At 42.9% G+C, this 21,945-nt stretch overlaps 1 protein-coding gene across 2 annotated transcripts in view; it reads right to left on the bottom strand.

The window, feature by feature from the left end:
* The window catches only part of OSBPL6 (oxysterol binding protein like 6), a 566,805-nt gene that overhangs the window by 144,187 nt on the left and 400,673 nt on the right, over positions 1-21,945 (bottom strand). For both annotated transcript variants that reach the window (XM_069225427.1, XM_069225425.1), the window contains 2 exons: positions 18,188-18,441; positions 15,395-15,532 (listed from right to left, as the gene is read on the bottom strand). In XM_069225427.1, the coding sequence (XP_069081528.1) occupies positions 15,395-15,532; positions 18,188-18,441 (392 nt within the window). The remainder of the gene's footprint in view (positions 1-15,394; positions 15,533-18,187; positions 18,442-21,945) is intronic.

The raw sequence follows: 21,945 nt of genomic DNA, 5'->3' as shown, positions 1-21,945 counted from the left end.
TTGGCATTTTGAGTTTTCCTTTGTTGCAAATAGATCTATTTGTGGTGTTCCCCAAATTTGGAAGTAAGTGTTCAGTATTTGATCCCGTGAGAGATTGTCTGCTAACTGATTCTGAATTCCTGGAATAAATTGTGCTATTAGGCGAATGTGGTTGTGAATCGCCCAATGCCATATTTTCTGTGTTAGGAGACACAACTGTGTTGAGTGTGTCCCTCCTTGTTTGTTTAGGTAGTACATTGTTGTCATGTTGTTTGTTTTGACAAGAATGTATTTGTTGGTTATCATGGGTTGCAATGCTTCCAGCGCTAGAAATACCGCTAACAGTTCTAGGTGATTTATGTGTAACTGTTTTTGCTGTATGTTCCATTGTCCTTGGATGCTGTGATGATTGAGGTGTGCTCCCCACCCTGTCATGGAAGCATCTGTTGTTATCACGTATTGTGGCACTGGGTCTTGGAAAGGCCGCCCTTGGTTTAAATTTATACTGTTCCACCATTGAAGCGAGATGTATGTTTGGCGGTCTATCAACACCAGATCTAAAAGCTGACCCTGTGCTTGTGTCCATTGTGATGCTAGGCACTGTTGTAAGGGCTGCATGTGTAACCTTGCATTTGGGACAATGGCTATGCATGAGGACATCATGCCTAGTAGTTTCAGTATTATTTTGACTTGTACTTTTTGTTTTGGATACAAGGCTTGTATTACATTGTGAAATGTTTGTACTCTTTGTGGACTTGGAGTAGCAATCCCTTTTGCTGTGTTGATTGTTGCTCCCAAGTATTGCTGTGTTTGGCACGGCTGCAGGTGTGACTTTGCGTAGTTGATTGAGAAACCTAGTTTGTGTAGGGTTTCTATGACATATTTTGTGTGTTGTGAACACCGTTTTTGCGTATTGGTTTTGATTAACCAATCGTCTAGGTATGGGAACACATGTATTTGCTGCCTTCTGATATGTGCAGCTACTACTGCCAGGCATTTTGTAAAAACCCTTGGCGCAGTTGTTATTCCGAATGGCAACACTTTGAATTGGTAATGTATCCCTTGGAATACAAACCTTAGGTACTTTCTGTGTGAAGGATGTATTGGTATATGGAAATATGCATCCTTTAGGTCTAGTGTTGTCATGTAGTCTTGTTGTTTGAGCAGTGGGATTACGTCTTGTAGAGTAACCATATGAAAATGGTCTGATTTGATGTAGGTATTTAATGTTCTGAGATCTAGTATCGGTCTCAGGCTTTTGTCCTTTTTGGGTATCAGGAAGTACAGTGAGTAAACTCCTGTGTTTAATTGATCTTTTGGTACTAATTCTATTGCTTCTTTCTGTAGCAATGCCTGAACTTCTAGTCCTAGAAGATCTATATGTTGTTTTGACATATTGTGTGTTTTCGGTGGGACGTTTGGAGGGAATTTGAGAAATTCTATGCAATAACCATGCTGGATAATTGCTAAGACCAAAGTGTCTGTTGTTATTTCCTCCCAATGTGTGTAAAACTTGTTTAGTCTCCCCCCCACAGGTGTTATGTGTTGGGGATTTGTGACCTTGAAGTCACTGTTTGTTTTGAGGAGTTTTGGGACTTTGGAACTTTCCTCTGTTTCTTTGAAACTGTCCTCCTCTATATTGTCCCCGAAAACCTCCCCGCTGATACTGGCTTTGGTAAGTGGGCTTTGTTTGTGAGGTTGTGGCTTCTGTGGTTTGCCCTCGAAACCCCCCTCGAAATTGTGTTTTTCGAAATGTGCCTCTGCTCTGCGGGGAGTAGAGGGCGCCCATGGCTTTGGCCGTGTCAGTGTCTTTTTTAAGTTTTTCAATTGCAGTGTCCACTTCCGGCCCAAACAACTGCTGTCCGTTGAATGGCATATTCAGCACAGCTTGCTGTATCTCTAGTTTGAATCCTGATGTACGCAGCCATGCATGCCTCCTTATGGTTACTGCTGTGTTGACAGTTCTAGCAGCTGTGTCTGCAGCATCCATTGCTGATCGAATTTGATTATTGGAGATATTTTGTCCCTCTTCGACCACTTGCTGCGCTCTTTTTTGAAACTCCTTTGGCAAGTGTTCAATAAGGTGTTGCATCTTGTCCCAATGGGCCCTATCATATCTGGCTAACAAAGCTTGCGAATTTGCAATACGCCACTGGTTTGCTGCCTGTGCCGTCACCCTTTTGCCTGCCGCGTCGAATTTTCTACTCTCTTTATCTGGAGGTGGCGCGTCTCCTGAGGTATGAGAGTTGGCTCTTTTGCGCGCTGCTCCAACTACAACAGAGTCTGGTGATAGCTGTTGTGTGATGTAGACTGGGTCTGTTGGTGGCGGTTTATATTTTTTATCTACTCTTGGAGTAATGGCTCTCCCTTTGACAGGCTCTTCAAACACCTGTTTGGAGTGTTTTAGCATTCCGGGCAACATTGGCAGACTTTGATATTGACGGTGCGTAGACGACAGTGTATTAAAAAGGAAGTCATCTTCAATGGGTTCTGAATGAAGGCTGACATTGTGAAATGCTGCTGCCCTTGATACCACTTGAATGTAGCCTGTACTATCCTCAGGTGGCGAGGGTCTTGCTGGATAGCACTGAGGACTATTGTCTGACACTGGTGCGTCGTAAAGGTCCCATGCGTCAGGGTCATCTTGACTCATCCCCGTATGTGTAGGGGATTGCATCATTGGTGGAGTGGCTACCGGTGATAGTTGTGGAGAGTGATGTGGGGATGGTGGTGGTGTTATTTGTTTAGCCACTTTTGCTTGTAGCTGTTTGTCCTTGTCCTTGTTTTGGAAGGTAAGTTTTCGTTTCATTCTGATTGGGGGAAGAGTGCTGATCTTCCCTGTATCTTTTTGAATAAAGAGCTGCCTTTGCGTGTGATCTGGCTCTATTGTTTGCAATTCCTCTTCAAATCTGTGTGTCTTCATTTGAGAGGACAGGCCTTGTTCCTCTGAATAGGAACTAATTTTCGGTTCGGATGCTGGATGTTTCGGCACCAAAACCTTTTCTGCTGCTTTCTTCGGCTCCGACAAAATCTTTTTTCGTTTCGGCGTCGTGCCCTCTCGGTGCCGACCAACTTCGGTGCCGCTGTCTCGGTGCTGAATCTTTTCGGAGCCACTCTCTCGGGCCCCAGATTGCTGCGTGCCTGTATCTCGACCGGAGTCGGATGACTTCGACACCAGCTCGCCCTTTTTCGGTGCCGATGGACGGTCACCTACTTTTCGGGTTAAGCCATGGCCTGTTGGCGGTGGCGTCCCCTGGGCTTTGGCAGTCTTTTCGTGAGTTTTTTGTTTCGACGTCCTACTCACGGTTTTCGGCGTTTCTTCGGGATTGACCTCCTCGGAGTCCGATTCGTGGATGGAGAATGTTTCTTCTTCCTCCTCGAAACACCCTTGTCCTGTCGGCGCTGACGCCATTTGCAGTCTTCTTGTTCTTCGGTCCCTGAGTGTCTTCCTCGACCGAACAATCGACAGGCCTCACAAGTATCCTCCCTGTGTTCCGGTGACAAACACAAGTTACAGACCAGGTGTTGATCTGTATATGGATACTTGCTATGGCATTTTGGACAGAAGCGGAATGGGGTCCGTTCCATCAGCCTTGAAGAGACACGTGGCCGGGCCGACCAGGCCCCGACGGGAATCGAAAAAACCCCGAAGGGCCACCGGAGCTCTTCTCAAGTCGGTGTCGATCTGTTGTAACTAACCCGATACCGAACGCAAACAATACCGACGATTTTTCCGAGATTCTAACTAACTTTCCGACCCGAAACACGGAGCGAAAAGGAACACGTCCGAACCCGATGGCGGAAAAAAAACAATCTAAGATGGAGTCGACGCCCATGCGCAATGGAATCGAAAGGGGAGGAGTCCCTCGGTCTCGTGACTCGAAAAGACTTTTTTGAAGAAAAACAACTTGTAACACTCCGAGCCCAACACCAGATGGTGGGATGTGCACAGCATGTGCATCTGCAGCTACACATGCCATCGAACATATATATATAATTTTATGTATATATATATATATTGAATTTCAACTGCTCCTGCTGTTCTTCCAACACTGGCCATTACGGAGTTGGTGCACCATTATGGGCGCAGGACCCATATTTAAATATCTCAATTTGAATTGTAGAAAAACGGCACTCCCAACAGTTGCTGAATAATGACGAGATTTATTTACAAAGCCATTCTACAAGGCTTGTCAAGCCTGGACACGTTTCGACCATAACGGTCTTTGTCAACAGCCAAAGTCATTATAACAATCTCCCCTCCCCTCAACCTTTATAACCTAGTGCATCAACATAAAAGAAATACTATGAAAATTTCATGAAACCAATTTGCATTTCTAAACACATATAACTAACAATGTTACTTCCCCACATGGTTAATCACTGATACGCCTACAGTGTTGAATTATCATTGTATACAAACGCATGGGCCACTTAACAATCCTTATCAGCATTAATATCATCAAGCAATTATTCATCTATTACCCTAGTAAACATAAAATTATGTATCATACTTCTACGATTCTGATCTACGGGCCCAAAAGAAAAAAATAATATATATTATTATATATTTCTATATATAGTTTTTACATGACATTCACCACTCATTGTTTTCTACATCTAATTATAATGTATTTCATGCAAATTTATGGTGGATATCAGCCAATGTGAACAAAAAGTTCCTTATTAACACCCCAAGGATGGCGACTATTGAGGCAAATGATGTATTCGGATTCTAGTTTCCTGAGTCTTTTTTCTCTGTCCCCACCTCGCGGTGTGGGAAGTACCCTGTCTATTCCAAAAAATGACAAACTCTCGCTCAAACCTGCATGATTTGCGTTGCAGTGGCGGGCTACAGGATAAGTGAGATCATTATTCTTGATAGCCCGCCAATGTTCTAAAATCCGTTTTTTTAAGGGAAAAATGGTACTTCCTACATATTGTAATCCACATGGGCACAGAATAACATAAATTGCAAAACCCGAATTACAACTAAGGAATTTCGTGATCCTCTCTGTTTTTCCAGTTGGTAAAAAATAATCCTTGTGATTTATGCTGTTTTTACAGGCCTTACATTTACTGCATCTATAGAAACCTTGTTGTTTGTCCAGGAAAGTCTCCCTATTTCGCTTGGAGTAGCTATGTACTAACATGTCCCGCAGGGAGCCACTTCTTCTGTATGTCACACTAGGCTGGGGGCTTACTAACTGGCCAACCACCTTGTCAGCTCTGATTAGATGCCAATATTTAATCAGAATTTTTCTTACTGCGAGGGATTCTACATTGAATGTTGTTATAAAACGTAGAGTATTAGTGTTATCTCCCCTATCTCTCGGATGGAGGAGACCATCGCGCTGGGACATTGCTACTTGCTGGCATGCCTTGGATAGAACTCTTTTAGGATAGCCCCGCGATCTCAATCTGTGAATCATCTTCCCTTGTTCATTCATGAAACCCTGAGCTGTACTACAGTTCCTTTTAGCGCTGAGAAGTTCACCATAAGGTATACTCCATTTTAAGTTTGGCGGGTGATGGCTTGATGTATGTAAAATGCTGTTACCAGATGTGCTTTTTCTATACAACTTTGTCTGAAGAGTACCATCCTCCACCCGAACATCTACATCAAGAAAATCAATGCTTTGTTTGTCTATCTTATGTGTAAATTTCAGATTCAAATCGTTTAAGGGTAACCAGTTCAAAAAATCATGCAATAATGGTTCGGGACCATCCCAAATTAGAAAAATATCATCTATATATCTGGTCCAAAAAACAATATGCTCAGACCATTTTTCGTTCTCATCAACCCAGACATGCTGAGTCTCCCACCATCCCATATAAAGGCAGGCATAACTGGGGGCAAAGCAGCTTCCCATCGAGGTCACAGACATCTGTCTAACAAAAAAAAATTATTCTCAAGACAAAACTGTAATAGCCTTTAAAAGTAATTCAGAATGCTCATACAGCCTGATGGGTTTATCCCTGAAAAAGTGCTTACAGGCACGAATACCTAGACCATGTGGGATGCAAGTAGAAAGTGCTACTACATCAATTGTCACCATAACATAATTTGATTTCCATGGAATATGTTGTATTTTACTCAAGAAATCTGATGTATCTCTACAGTACGAGGCCAACCCCGATACATATGGGCCAAGGAAATGATCTAGATATATTGATGCATTTTCCAGAAGGCTACCTCTCGCTGATACAATGGGTCTGCCAGGAGGATTCAGCGGATCTTTATGAATCTTTGGCAACAAATAAAAGCAAGGTGCTAATGGTTTTTGTATCATGAGAAATTTAAACTCGTCATCAGAAAGGAGACCACAATCCCATCTTTCTCTAAGCAAGTCATGAAATGATGTTATATGACCGATACGCTGTTATAGTGGATCTCTCGTAAATTTTTTAATATAACAGTTGTTTCTGTGCTTCCTTGTGGTATTTTTGTATGTCCCATAAAACTACATTGCCACCGTTATCGGCTGGTTTGATTACAAATTACGTTGCCTGTTCAAAGAAAATAAGGCTTCCCGTTGGCCTGGTGTCAGATTATTTGCAAATGAGTTCCGGGTGTTCTTGCAAAGTGAGAGTAACTCAAAATTAACAGCATCATGAAAAGCGTCAATGTTATCATGTGGGGTGGTGGGATTACACCTCGACTTGGGTCTAAACTTACTCTCACTCATATCACCAGTCCACAAGCCCAATTCATGTAAAAGTTGCTTATCCGTCTCCCACAATTTTTCTCCAATTTCTAATTCTCTCAATGTAGCTAGGCCAACAATGTCTCCTAAGGTTAACTCAGATGATTGGTCAACAATTCCACCATGTATTTTTCCTTCCTGCAAAGGCAATCGGTCTTGTTGTTGAGCAAAGATTTTCATTAGCTTCAATTTTCTAACAAATTGAAAACGTCAATCCGAGTCTGGGTGTAATCAAAATTTGCTGTGGGGCAGAAAGAAAGTCCTAATTCTAGAACTGTTTGTTCATCCTGAGATAAAGTATGGGATGATATATTGATTACAGTTCGTTTGTTCTCATCTGTCACTTCTTTCTCCTGTTCTGACGAAGATTCCTGCCTCCAAATTTCTCGCTTTCTTGCTGCCATTCCACCCCTCCTGATCTTTTTCCTTCTGCATCTGCTGCGCCGTCTCCTTTGCTCTTTGGCGGTTTCCTTTGTGGTCTCTGATTTAACTGCAAAAAACGGTATTCTTCCAACATTGTAAACGCTTGTCCAATTGGGATACTTGTTCCCGGTGACTCTTCAATGTCAGAGACATTCTCCCCAATTGATTCTGAGGAGGAAACTTCCTGTCGCCTCAGGGCCTCATTCTGACGAAAATCTCTTCTTGCCTGATCAAACCTTTAGCCAAATGTGAGTATGCGGCCCGTTGCATAATCATTCTTATCGCGCAGAAACTTGCTTCTTTTCCTTGACTTAATATCATCCTCATATTTCTTAAGGCGCTCTTCCATATCCTTGTAAAAATATTTTGTTTCATCTTGCGCCTCATGGTTCTCCAAAAGCACCCTTAATTTCCCAATTTTTTCACTGGTTTGCGTTAATTCTAATGCTGCGTATTTTGACAAAAGTTCCAACATTCTTCTGCAAGTCTCTGCCATTAATGTGGACCACTCCTCCAACATTTTAGGATGTGGATTCGCATGAGTGGGGGTAATCATAATTCATAATATGTATATATATATATATAATTATATATATATATATATATATATATATATAGTGTGTGTGGCAGGTCACATAGGGTAACAACTCCCTTACATCCTATTCAGTATTGCTTCTACTTGGTGTTCCACTTTTCCCGGTCTCTCCAAAAGAAACAGTCTTGACCACAAAATCTTCGCTAAACAGCAAATAATCCCATATATATATATATATATATATATATATATATATATATATATATATATATCCTGAATGGAAGTACAACCAATTCATTCATTCAGAAGTTTTTGAGGTATTATAGAAAAAGGATTTATGAATATATATAGGGATGCGGATGGTCCGCGGACCCCAGAGATCTCAAAATAAGATCTGATTGGCTGCCACCACTCCAACCAGGAAGTAGTGGCAGCCATCTTGGGACAGGGACTCAGCCAAGTTTGAAAAAAAGTAAAAAAATAAAAATAAAAAAAATAAAAAGAGAAGGGAGCAAAGTAGGAATACCCTGACCCGCTAGGGCTGGTGGTAGGTTCCCACAGGGACACCCTCCCCCAACCCCCCCACCCCGCCAAAAACGTTTCTTTTTAAATTTCCCAGCGAATTCGCGAAGGATGCACTAGAAAATATTTATATATATACACACATATATGTGTGTGTGTGTATATGTATATATATATATATATTAAGGGGAAGGGGGCGTGCGTGGCTCCCCTCCCCAGGACGATTATGGCCCTGGGGACTCCGTCACCCTGGGGCCCGGCCACATATCACAACAATTAGGGGGCTGCAGGGCCAACCTCCTGGGCTTATTTAGGCCCTGGGCACTGACTCCCCTCCCCCCCCCCCCATATGCAACAATGTGGGTGGGGGCCACGTGGCTCACCTCCCTGGGTGGATTTTGGCTTTGGGGACCACAACTCCCAGGGCCCAGCCGTGCACAGAAAAGTGGAGCCATTAATGGCCATGTGGAACCCATTCCCCAGGGCCGTCTCCAGCTATGTCCCAGGGTGCCCACCCACAGGACATAGCGGTTTCCTCTCGCTTGACAGCAGCAATTTTAAGGCTCCTGCCAAGCGAGTGCATTCACTAAGCCTGCTCCAACTGGCGCGAGAATTATGAATGCAGACTTTTCATCTGTTTCCCTGTCCGCTGTGAAGCATGCAGGAAAAGATGACAAAATTGCCAGTAATGCCGGCTCCTGGGGCTTGTTGTGGCACACCATACAGCCCCCAACAAACATGCATTGAGTAGGGTCTCTGAGGCCAATGCTGGCCCGGGGAGGGGGGCTGCATGTCCCCTCCCTTTCATAGTAAGGTGGGGCTCCAGGAGTTGGGATCCCAGGGGCCAATACTGGCCCTAGGAAAGGGGCTGCATGCCCCCTACCCCTTTTTTATATGTAGTGGGTGCCCTGGGTGGGCTCCATGGCACCTACCATTTACTGGCCGGCCCCGGGGGAATGGGGCGTGCGAGGGCCAATATTGGCTGGGGAGGAGGGTTGCTTGCCAGGACCTGGAAGAAAGGGTTCCCTGAACCACCCCCATCCCAATTATTAATTAAAAAGGTTGTGGTATGGGGCCCCCGGGGCCGATATTGGCGGACCCCTGCAGCCAACCCCCTGCCACACAGAGCCAAAGGCCGTGCATGGCTTGTGGTTGTCTAAATGCGGGCAGGTAGGCCACAGGCCAGGCCCTATGGCCAACACCCCACCACATTAAAAAAAACAAAGAAAGTAATTGAAAAAACTGAAGATTACAGGGAAGTTATAGTTTGGAGAAAGGATTTTAAAAACCTTAGAAATTCTATAAAAAAAAACAAAGGTTACAGGGACCTTATAGTTAAGTTCAGAATTTACAGACACAAAACCATAAAAAGTCATGCCCTAAGGTAACTAAAGCTTTAAGTAGCTTCCCTGCTCCCGCCCGCTGGGAGCAATTTTACTGTTTCCTCTTGCTTGGCAGGAGCAGTCAAAGCTCCCTCCAATCGAAAGCAAACAACTATGTCCAGAGAGTGGGCATGTCGGGACATAAGGAGCCGGCCCGGGGTGGTGGTGGTCTCCAGGACCATTAATGTCTCCAGGCGGGGGAGCACAGCCCCGTTCCATTGTATCTTTATGGCCTGGGCCCGCTTAAGTGGTGGTCCCTGGGGCCAAAAATGGCCCTGGAGGAGGGTCCACACCCCTGAGAAGGTGCGGTAGAGGGTCGTGGTCCGTTGTCCTCCGCCTCTTCTTAACATCAGCCAGCCCACGAGAGGTGGTGGTCCCTGGGGCCGAAAAGGGCCCAGGAGGGGGGGTCGGCAGCAACAGGGAGGTGGCGGTAGAGGGCAGACTTTGGAGGGGGCTACCCTTCCACCTATTATACAATGGCCTGCACCGCGGATCCCCTGCGAATATCGTGATGATTTTTTTTTTTTTAAATGTTATGGCGCTGGCTGAGTCTGAGTCCCAAAAATGGCCGTCAACACTTCCTGGCTGAAGTGCTGGCAGCCAATCAGATCTCACCATGAGATCTGTAGGATTCCCTGACCCTCCACATCCCTAGATATCTATATTTCTATTTCCTTTATAATTTCAAAAGCTACTGAACAGATTTGCACCAAATCACAAAAGAGATCTTTCTGGGCCACGATCTAGCTGTCTGCCAAATTTGGTGTAACTCCGTTCAGCAGTTCACGCTGTAGTCCTGTCTAAAACTTCTATGGGAGTTAACACTGGAAACACACTTTTTTAACCCCCCACCTTTATCTCAGTCCCTGCTTGATGAATCACCCTGAAACGTTCCATGCACAAGACACAGGAGGGCCCTTCTTTTCTTAAGTTTCCTGAAGATTTGTCAAAGAACACTAAAGTTATAAGCAAACCAAAAAATACTTTTTCTATGGAAACTAGGTCCTAGCTATTACTACCTACTGGTACCTTGTGGTCTGGTTTGACAGTACAGCTGTTGCCAGAAAATTATGTGAGAACCATCAGGAGAGGGACTTTATCTCCGCCTACATGCTGGGAGCTAGGAGTACATGTTTTGATTGTACAGAAGTTGTGTGCTTCCACAAATAAATGCATGCCCTTCACACAGCGGTGATCATTTCGCAACTGAGCTTGAACTTTCAGGGGTGCACACACAGGCCATTGTAATGCTACTAATGTGTCAGACATAACTAGATAATTTATGGTGTTTTTCTCTAGCAGTAGCACAAATATCAGGAGGCAGTTTTAACGTACATGGATTTTTAAGTTTGGCTTGACAGTGCATTCACAAGGTACAACTACTAGCTCTGCCAATGCTTGTTTTTCTTTTTTGGAGGGTGCAGCAACCCCACAAAAACCCCTTTTTGGCTATACAGTTGTTCAATATCCTCTCTACCCTTATAGACCCTTGCCTCCAGCTTTGGCCTACACTTCGCGGAGAGGGTGTTAACAACCAGTATAGCCCTTGGCAGTGGGCTTTATTGCCATATTATAATTACTTTTAATTTACCTTAATGTGGGTTGATCTCAAACACACTCTGCTGGTCACACGCGTGATTGTATTTTTTCCTCTGCTTGAGTTTTGACAAGGGGCCCTTCTTTAGCCAACCCTTGATCTAATTATCTTCTTGTTGTTTTTTATACTTATGCTGTCTAGGGTGAAGGCAAGTGTAATAATAAAAAATCCATCAAAGTACTTTCCTTGCAATTGGCAAGAGGATAGTCCCAAGAACAGTACTAAATGCTTGGAGAATGCCTTACATTTGAAAGGCAAACACATAGATTATGAGTCAGCTGGTCGACAATCTAAAGTATTTAAAGATATTCTAAACAGAGAACTTGATTATAATGGACCATGTGTAAACCATTCCCCCCTCTATCCTGCACCTGTGGGTCTCCCCCTTTCCCTCCCCTGCCGCTCATTAGTCGTCTGGGAAGGATTTCTTGTTACGAATTGAGAGGGTAGTAATACAGCAGGCAGTCATGTTGACTTTAACCATACTCTCAAGATAGTTCCTAGAGCTTGAGAGGTCTAGCTCTTTCAGTGTAGTGTTGGTGTCCATCTTGGTTTTTTCATATTTCCAAGATGGCGCAGCTGAGCTTTGATGCTTCAGTGGTTGGGCGAATTCCCTTCTGTGGGATGCCCTTTCCCCCCTCCATTATATGTGCTCTGCAGGTGGAGTCTGTAGTAACGAACTGCAGGCACAGCAGGTAACCTACCATGTTCCTACATCTCCAATATTGTTACAGTCTTACGGAAGGGGGCTGGTTCCTTCTCTGACAATTGTACCAGTGATTTGATAGCTGACTTGCAGACTATGCACTCTATGTAGCAGGATACCTTTCCCGAAGTCCGCTATAGCAACAGCACTTTAATGAGCACCTGTGTCAGTTTTGCTTAAAGCGACCCTTCTTTTCCTCCTTGATATTATTGTTGGTTTGTGGCAGCATGATACAGGTGCTGCATACCTGGGAGCATGGATGTGATGGTTCTCACACGTACATACATGCACCAGAGTTGTGCAGGTGAATATTGAGGTTGCAAGACAGAGTGAGTTGCTGGGAGTCTGAATGAACATACTCTTGCTTTAAAATATGCCTGTGCATGTTTTCAAAATATGGCATGTATTTATTAGGCTGATGCATTAAAAGCCTCACTACACTGCCTCAGGGGACAGACAGACCTTTGCAGTTCCTCTCCAGGCTCACATCATTAGTGTGTTTTTGAAGAACTACACAAGGGACTCTAGACTTGCTGTGGAAATCATTATTTATCAATGACATCAGGAGTATAATTAAACTCTACTATTATTCCTTTTTCATTTCACCTTTCTTCACCTCGTGAATTTTAGGCAGCTCATCCCTGCCACTTGTCCAGCAAGTGAACCGATTGTCCACTGGTAGGCCTTCACCTGGTGGCAATGTGGTAAATATGAACAAGTGTTGATGTCTAGTGTTTTGTTGAGAGAATAAGGGACAAGCTCTTGCATTGTAGCAACCCAATTACACACAATAGCAGGACAGTTATGTAGCAATCTAGTTCGAGTCATCTCACTACACTCATCTATCACAGATGCATGCATACCAGATAAGCTTTCCTGTTTGTATAGGAAAGTGCTAATGAGGATGAAATACGCCAGTTGGTAACATTATCCAACTGGCTGCACGTGGTCACTTCCCTGAGGCACTCCACATTTTTCGAGAATATTTTCAGGTTGAGCGCACAAGCGCTCTGACATGTTGTAATTGATCTGTGGACTTTTAACCATGCCCACCTCAAACCCATCACTATCGTTCATGGGCTTGCCTTTCAAAAATCCTTTATCATCATTGGTAAAGGCTTTACGTTTGTCCCTCCTTGGGGCGATTTTGTTACTGCCTTGGCCATCGACCCTGTTACATGGATAATTGCACGTTTGCCAATACGTTTGACTGCAAGCGAACTTCTTTTTCCTTTTGTGTTTCTCCACGCTCATGGCGGCCGTGGTGCTTTGAACTGGCTCGCTTATGTCAACTGTTTTACTATTCATTTTCAATTTATGTGGCAAGAAAAGACCAGTTAGGAATTTACAATTCTAATAGCTCTAACTCGAGCAAACGCAAGACCCATTGCATTGTAAATGGTTGTTTAAATATTCTTGTCTGTCCCTTCGAAAACATACACACACACCCTTTTCTGACACTGAGTTTAACCAGAGTTTGAATGGGCACTCGCGTCTGGCAAGTACCAGAGGAGTCTGATAACATTTAAACATTTTTTTAAACGTTGTTTATTGACAGCACAGTTACACCAGGTACACAGCATGTTAGTGAACAGATAGTATCATGGAGTGAATAGGCTTCAAATTTCACAACAAACCCAGTCTCCCCCCACCCCTCTCCATCAACCTAATCAGAATTTGAGTCTGATTACCTGAAAAGCCTTTCAAGGGTGTTGGATAATGGACCTTTTTGGTTTTCAACCTCACCACCTGTAAACCAACCAGTTAAACCAAAATACTTCAGCTGACACTGGTTTAATGGGTAAGGCGGAACAAGTCCAATTAAAAAGTTAGACAAAATGTTGGAGGTCAAAGTTTGTTTTAGAGGTTAAAACTGCATATCAATGCAAGGCTGAAATATAATCACTACACTAGCTCAACTAAGAAATGTTTATTCTAATAAAATTAGCCTATCAAAAAATACACCCAGTTAGCTTTTTAAAAATCCTGAGTCACGCTGCAATAACTGAAACTGACCACAGCACCTTTGTTGTTATCATTAGTTCCTATTTTGTTCCTCTTCTGAGTTAATGGTGGTTCCTTCTGACCTTAAACAGGTTAAAAAACCGCACCGGGGATCCCCAAATAGGAGGATGATACTTTTCCTGTCTTCTATGACCTGGTTATTTGAAAGTGCTGCCACTTGTAAACTACACTCATTTGTAGAATCTTCTCAGAAACTGGACCCTTGCCAGGGTAGCCTTTCACCCATGGACGAGGACTGAGATAGTGGTAATATCTGGTGGTGGATGAATTGAGGTGCAAAGCTGACGGCTTTGGAGTCAGGGTCCGCTCTTATTAAATTTGTCAGCTGGTTTCAACAACATTGAACTTGAATGTCTTTCTGATTTCTCTGCTAATCTATTTATCAAGGTAATGGCACTTGGAGCCTTTTATGTAATACATTACAATGTGTTGAACTTCCTTCTTTTATTTCACCACTGAAGCCTATACTCTGGGTGCACCCCGGGACCTTTCCCTTTGGTCCTTATGCTTTACTTGGGTCCTCTGGACAGTCTTTGACACCCATTTCAGCTGTTTTATTTGCCTGCAGATGACAAGCAGATTTGCACTAGACAGACGTGGCTGAAACAAATAATCTAGCACTTGTGTTAGAATCTGTTCAAGTGTGAAACTTACTAAACGTTTTAAAACGCAATGCAACTAAAACAGAAGTAAAGATAACAAGCTGTAACCCCAATACATGGGACTCAAAGTTATGGCTCAGGCTCTAGGCCTGTGCCCACTTTGAGTCTAGTCTGTAATAAATATGGGTACAATTTCTGGCTCAGAGTTTAGTTTAAGAAAACAGATGGTGTCCCTCGCCAAAACATGTTCCTCAACCCAAGAGCTTTATACAGAGTTTTCTGTTTCCCTTCTTTTTCCCAAGGGGTTGTGGCTTTGAACGCCTTAGTCCAATCCTATGTGGACTTTTGCAACTCAATCTATTTGGGTCTTCCATAACAGATTATTTATGGCCATAGTAAATTCAGAATGCTGCTGCTACAATGGTATGTATTTATGTGTTTAATATCTCAGACGCTACCATGTAAAAGCAAACATAAATCCAGTGATTTCAACAAAGTCAACCAAGCAATTCAATCATCACTAAAACCAAATACTCCTCACACATTAACATTCCGCTTAGAAGCAGTTACTTCTACCCACTCATTGGGGGGTGAGGGGAGTTCAGGGTCTGTGGCCTCGTTGTCTTGTGCCCTCTCCGTAACATAGTTGGACCTTTCTGAGCTCTTTTAGATATGACTTTTTGGCACCTTTAGTGAGGAGCTCAAAAACTTATGATGATGATTGTAGGACAGAGGTGCTCATCAATTAAGTCATTTTTTTGACCTATCTGTAGCATCTTCCAGCTTCTAGCACAATTGTTTACCGACTGGAGTCACCCCATCCTCCCACCCAAAACAAAGCATTGATGCTTTGGCCATCCATTTATTTCCAAGAAGGGGAGCATTTTTACAGTTCCTACTAAGAAAATGGATTTACCTGCTCAGAGAAAAAACGAAATCCTTTGTCTTCTCGCACACATTCATATGTTTCCCCAAGCATGGGATTAAAGGGCTTGCTTCCGGCTCTGTAGTAGGTAGAAGCGTATCCTGAAACTGCAAATGCAGCAATAAGTACCTGTTTAATGACAAAATACACATGGGGGTGCAATGTCAGAGACTGTTCGGTACAAGGGAACACAATGTGAGACGTCAGAGCTGCATCTTGACAGTGTGATAAAAAACAAATCACGATTAGATGTTCCTATCTATTCAAGCGGGTCTGCATTGCTAGCACAGCTCAGGAAAGTATGAAGAAACATGGTTTCAATCTCTCTTTTGTTAGCTTTGTACACTGGTGTGTCTATACTTTTTCCCATTATCTCTCTAATCGTATATGGAAAACTACATGTTCACTGAGGCCTGTATACATTATCCTTATGTAAGAACGAAATTGTAAATATATTCCAACGCAATACTGAGAAAACAATTGGAGACAGAGAACAAATGTTAAACAGTGGGGAATGAAAAGAGGAGAGAAGCGAAGTATGACAACTGAAGATGGAGCGAAAGAGACCAAAGAAAAAATAAGTAATAATTATAAGAGCATGCAATCAAGAAAGAACTTAAGATTTGGTATCCGGAAAGTTAAGTAAAGGACAAAAGTTAAGGACGTTTTGTAAAAGATTCCTGGAATGCAAGAGATGTGCCAGGATTCTGCCATCAGGCACTGCTTCCGATGGTCTTGTGGAGTTCTCGCTTCAGCCCTGTGTTCTAATGATCTCTCAGCAATACAGTGCAAACACTGCTTCAGTTACACTGAAAGCTTACCTTATTGATCCATTCTGGGTCTTGTAGGCCGTTTCCTCCTCAGACTTTGAAGAAAGAGGAAGAGACCGGCTTGTTCTGTGTTGTGGACCTAAAAGAGTTACAGGCACATACGTACATACACACTTTCCTCCGTTTCTACTCTGATCCTTACTTTGCAGCACTGACTGCCTTTCTCTTGTTCAAATCAACCTTCTTTTCCCCGATGACCCTGAGCTGCACTGAGGTACAGAAGTCACATGTCGAAGGATCTGGGGGAGGCAGAATAGCTCTAGCTATAGCTCATATGCGGATCTGATAAGGACTTATTTCAATAACATCATCATGATTTGGCCCCTGATACTTTACGATGTGAGGTTTAACATATTCTGCTATTAGAAACATCAATAAATTAGTAAATACCAAAAACAAGCTCCGCATCTTCACCAATAAGGCACATGAAAACTGGAACCAACACTGGGGCGCCGGGCAGCGCCATCTGTGTGCCAGTGTTGTCAGTTCCTGTGCAGGCGGAGTCGAGGATCAAGCCACATGGCACTAGCGCAAGACACCTACTGTCAGAGGAAAAACTTTCCAGATCCAGTCTGGCACCTGGGGTTATTCATAAGGTGAGGAATGTGCAGACATAAGTATTCATCAAAGTGGGGAAACTAAAATGTGCACCTTTTCAGCTCTGCCTTTACTAAACACATATACCACTGACCTCTACATGCTCCTGATGGTGTATATTTACTCTGCACGAGAAAACTTGTACATGATGTTATGTGTGCGCAGCGCACTGGGAAAATGACCAACTCATGCCACGCTGTGAATAGTTGATGGAATTAGGAAAGATAAACGTTTACTTTTACTGTTATGCCCACTAAAGACTTCAGAAAATACATAATAATCACATAAGTAAACATGCACATATATGTCTACTACGAGGGTTACTTTTCAGATTGCAAGGTAGGCATGTAATGCTATTCACATGAACCAAGCAATCTGTTGCTAGTCCCTCTAGGACAGCCAAAGAGCTGAAAGCAAAATACCTTTCTATCATACAGCTTGAGCACCTGCAGAGGTATAGAGGTGCCTGTGGCTCACTTAACTATGGTAAAGAAAAACTATTTTTGGGGCCAAATGTCCAAATCATTTTCCTGACGCAAACAGCCCATCGCATCTTTTGCGACTTGTGAAATTCTTTTTGCCATGTACAAAAGGCAAAATGTGACTCGGTAACTTGTTACCGAATTGCATTTTGCTTTTGCGAGTCGGTATTAAGAAGGGGCGTGTTTTAGGGCGTCCCTTCCTAATAACGAATAGCACTGGCATGTATGAATGTTTTGCAACTGGAATGTGGTCGCAAAACATTCATTCTTCACCGATTCCGTAGAGGAGGCAGTAACCCATTCGCAAACAGGAAGTGGCCACCAAGGGACCTCTTCCCCTTTGTGAATGTGGGTGAAAACATTTTTTTAAGAGCAGGCAGTGGCCCCACAGACCATTGCCTCCCCTTAAAAAATTTAAAGAAAACCTTTAATTTTTTTGTTTGAATTGCATCATGTTTTCCTGTAAGGAAAACGGGCTGCATGAAAAAAGAAACACTGCTTAATTTAAAAAGCAGTCACAGACATCACAGACATGGTGGTCTGCTGACCCCAGCAGGCCACCATCCCAGTGTCGGCCATTCCCAATGGGTTGCAAATTGCGACCTGCCTCATGAATATTGATGAGGCAGGTCCCTTGTGATCCATTTGGGAATCGCAAACAGTGTCTCAGACACTGTTGTACATCAGTGATTGCAACTCGCAATTTTAAAGTCACAAAAAAATGGAAACTGAGAGTCGCAAACACTGACGGTCATAAATCTGGGTCCTGGACCTTTCTAACACTCCTGCTTCATAAAGCTAGAAGCACTGTATAAATAACCATTATCGAAAACCATGCGTTTAACAAATGAAAGACTCTTCCAGTATTACCGTACCACGCGTTCGTAAGGGTCATCGGTCTCAGAAGCCTTGTCTAATAGTTCACTATATTCCATTTCTTCACAGAGATGCTGCAGAGTGTTAAGAGGCTCATTCAACTCGACTGGCATCGAGACCTTAGAAAGATCTTTACCAATGTTATTTCTCAAAATATTCCATAAATTGATATTGCTGGTATCTGGAGAAGGAGCAGGGAGATAAGTTCGTCTTCCATTAAGGAATTCTACTCCAGAGAGTTCACCATTCACAACTATAAGGAGAAAAGAAAAACAAACTTGGTCACGAAATTGCTTAAACCTCATATGAACAAATGTAAATTTGAGAAAAATCAAATCAGGAAAGAGATTAAGGTGATGGATTGGAAGGAGACTCCGCCCTAAGGCCCTTAGTGATGTGTAACTAGTGATGGTGGATGGTCGGGCAAATGAGCATGGTCCCCTTTCTCGATAAATAGCAGCAGAAAGGGAAAAAAACGTAATTTATGCGATGCCTAGTTTGTGTACGAAGTCCAAGGATTGAGCTTGTTAGGAATAGTGTCAATCTCTTGGTAATCTTGGTGCACTTCTCTAAACATTGGTCATGGGCTGAGAGACCTATGTGAGAACGTCATTAGTAAAAACAAAAAAAAACAAAGCCAAATAAAAAACGAAAATAAAGCAAATGAGGCTTGGCTGTGATTATTCCAACACTTGAAGCTATCATGAAAAATCAGAGTTTAGGTTTTTATTCATATTTTCCTAGACAGAGATTTTAAAAGCATGGTGTTCTTTCAATGAGCCGAGGTTTAATTTACCTCTTATTTTCCATCAAGGGTTGTGTACATTTAAATAATGAGAACTTATCCACGGATACAAAAAACAAGTTCTTGCTATTGAATAGGTAGCTTTTACGCAAGCAAAGGAACACTATACATTGCGAGCTCAATCTACTGGAAGAGTAGCATGTGACGTAAAGGAGGCGTCTCCATGTTCAAAAGACCAAGTTCACAATTGCAGATTAAGGTATTTTGTCAATGGCAGCTCGCGCACTTCAAATATGCAAAAATCCCACACTGTGACTGTGAACACGAGTGAAAAGCACAGTCAAATACAGACGTGAGACTCTTCCTGCTTACAAAGATCACAACTAGTGGTCGTCAGAGTTTCCATCACGAACCCAAAAGTGAGTGGAAATCTTGTCCTGGTTCTAGGTTCATCTCCACGAGAGAACATTCAGGCAGAGCCCAGGGAATTACTGGTCAGGGAATGATTGCTTCTGTTTGCAGCCTATCACATGAGTGGAGGGTGAAACGAGATAATACGGATGTGCCTGTGGAAGGCTAGTAGACAAGGGTCATGAGTGATTTAGGGCTTCCACAACTAATCAGAGGTGTTTTGAATAGAATGATGATGATGGCTGTGCTGGTTAAAGTGCCACTGTTACTGCTATTCTTACGTTGCCCATCTTCACCATGACCAGTAGCTTCTACCCACTGAGTTACTTGAGGAATGAGACGGTCCTGGAAGTGGGGATGGTTGTGCTGTGTACGCTGACCTCAGAAGTGCGAAGCATGGGAGAAAGTGGTCAGTCAAAGCTGACCTTGGCACTGTGTTCAGACCACTCTGTGCCGCAACTTTGGACTGTCTGCCCGTAGACAGCAGATACACCAATGTGGCCTCCGTGTTAGAAAGATGTACACAGCTAGAGCATCTTGATGCTCCTGCACTACTTGTATACTTGCCACTCCAAACCACACCTTTATCACAGACACTGTTACGCAAATATCCTAAGACAAATGGCAGGTCAGCTGCTCACCCACTGGCCATGATGTTGTCTGTGGAGTTTGCTAAGGTCCCCTTCAGCCACGAAACATCACCTCTTACACGTTGCATCCCCGCACATTAGACAATTACTATTGTGATTTCTCCCCATCCTGCCTGCTACATAAAGATTCTAGACACTAAACTGGTGTGTAAATCACTACACCGACTATCAAATCAGTGCTCCCAAAACTTCATCCTCTTTGCCCCCATGATGAACTGTGTTCCTGCTAGCCATCTACAGCATGTTCTATATTTAGTTTACTGTCAGTTTTAATTTCTTATCCCTGGCAGTGTCTTACAAGATTTAGGAATCCTATTAAGTTACAGCTTCCTCTGGTAGCTCTGGAAGATATTCATGCCTTTTTTTTATTTCAGGTGTTTTGAGCCTGCTTATTTGCTATCCTTCAAATCTGTTTTCCTGTTTATTGACACATCTTTTTTATGCCATGGAGTGTTCGTGATAGGGCTAAACGCAGAATACACTTGGGTTCAATAAGTTTTCTACTAGCTGTCCTGCTAGAGCATCTTATGAATATTTCATGTTGTATTTATTTTACTCTTCTTTAGAGCATTCGGCTTCCAGAAAGTTTGTCAGTCACTGGTTGACTGGGAGTTTGGTTAGCTGTGATCTGCCTACTTTGTTCAAAGACGTGATGGATGTATATGTGCAATGTTATTTTTGCAGACTGATCACAAGCCGTTCAATGACACTAGTGGGAAAGTGGAGTTGCTCGTGCTTAACTTAACATGCGCTTGTCAATCAATTGCCATCAACTGTATTGTTGAATTACAATGTTATACTTTAATAGGTAGAACACATTAATTGTAGTATATCTGATAAGGTTCATGTATTTCCACTACACTGTAACCATTTTGTTTAGTGCTGCACAACTGCTCATTGTCTGCATCGTGTAGTAAGCACAGCTTTGTTTTGAGAACTGGCACCACAAAAGGTGAGTTTGAGAAAGTAGTACAGCGCCTGTTTGTGTCTTCCTCAACTAGGCTCCAACAACAACTCTCATTCTGTATCTTGAGGTGATCCTGCCACCTACTCATTATTTAGTTTCTTTTAGTAACGCTTTTGATCATGTGCTCTTGCTCCCATTCACTTGTATTGAGAAAAAAAGAGTCTAAAAATTAACTCAGAATGTATAGAATGTATATGTGGCTAATTTTAGCATTATGTGCTCTAACTGATTGAAGGCAGAAGCTTGGTCCATTGAAAGAGCAATTGTCACGCAGTGTTTTGCTTGGAGCTGGCTATTTTTCCATAAAACTCACGTTAGACGTTTTAGTCTTTCTCAGAGTGGTATCTTTTCTTCTACATTAGCAAGGTCTTCTTATATATGAGTGTTTATTAATAATGACATAAAGGGCAAATATGTTTATGTTGTTACAAATTATCTTCGGCCCATGGCCAAATCCTAGTTATAATTTCATGGTGCACAGTTTAGTATGCACGTGTGTTTCCCCATGTTTAATATCAATCCTCCCCGATACCGCTTTTTCTTCTCTCCTAGAGGGTGAATGATATGTAGTCACTCACGTTTCCTACTTGTGACTACTCCTCCCTGAATGGGGCTTGTGCAGGATAATGACATGTTCAGATTAAGCTGTGACATTTATATGCACACTGTTTAGTTGAAACTGCTGGCTCATTTTTTGTCATCATGAACAGCAGAAAAAGAGGTAATACATTAAAGGCCCATATTTATACTTTTACAGGTAAAACTGCGTCAGCGCAGTTTTGCGTGTAAAACTATAGCGCCGGCTAGCGCCACTCCTGGACGCCGGCTGGGTTGTAATGCCCGGTTAGCGTCATTGTAAATGATGCTAACCGGGTCGGGGAGTCGTAGGGGGAACCAGAGGTTGTGCACCGAATTATGGCGCTACACTGTTTAGAGGTAAAAAAAATGTCTCTAAGCAGAGCAATGCCATTTCATGGCACACAA

Source organism: Pleurodeles waltl, chromosome 3_1 (assembly GCF_031143425.1).
Source record: "Pleurodeles waltl isolate 20211129_DDA chromosome 3_1, aPleWal1.hap1.20221129, whole genome shotgun sequence".
NCBI classification, from domain to species: Eukaryota; Metazoa; Chordata; class Amphibia; order Caudata; family Salamandridae; genus Pleurodeles; species Pleurodeles waltl.
Note: the sequence above shows the minus strand (reverse complement) of the source record. Positions and strands in the feature narration are given on the sequence as shown.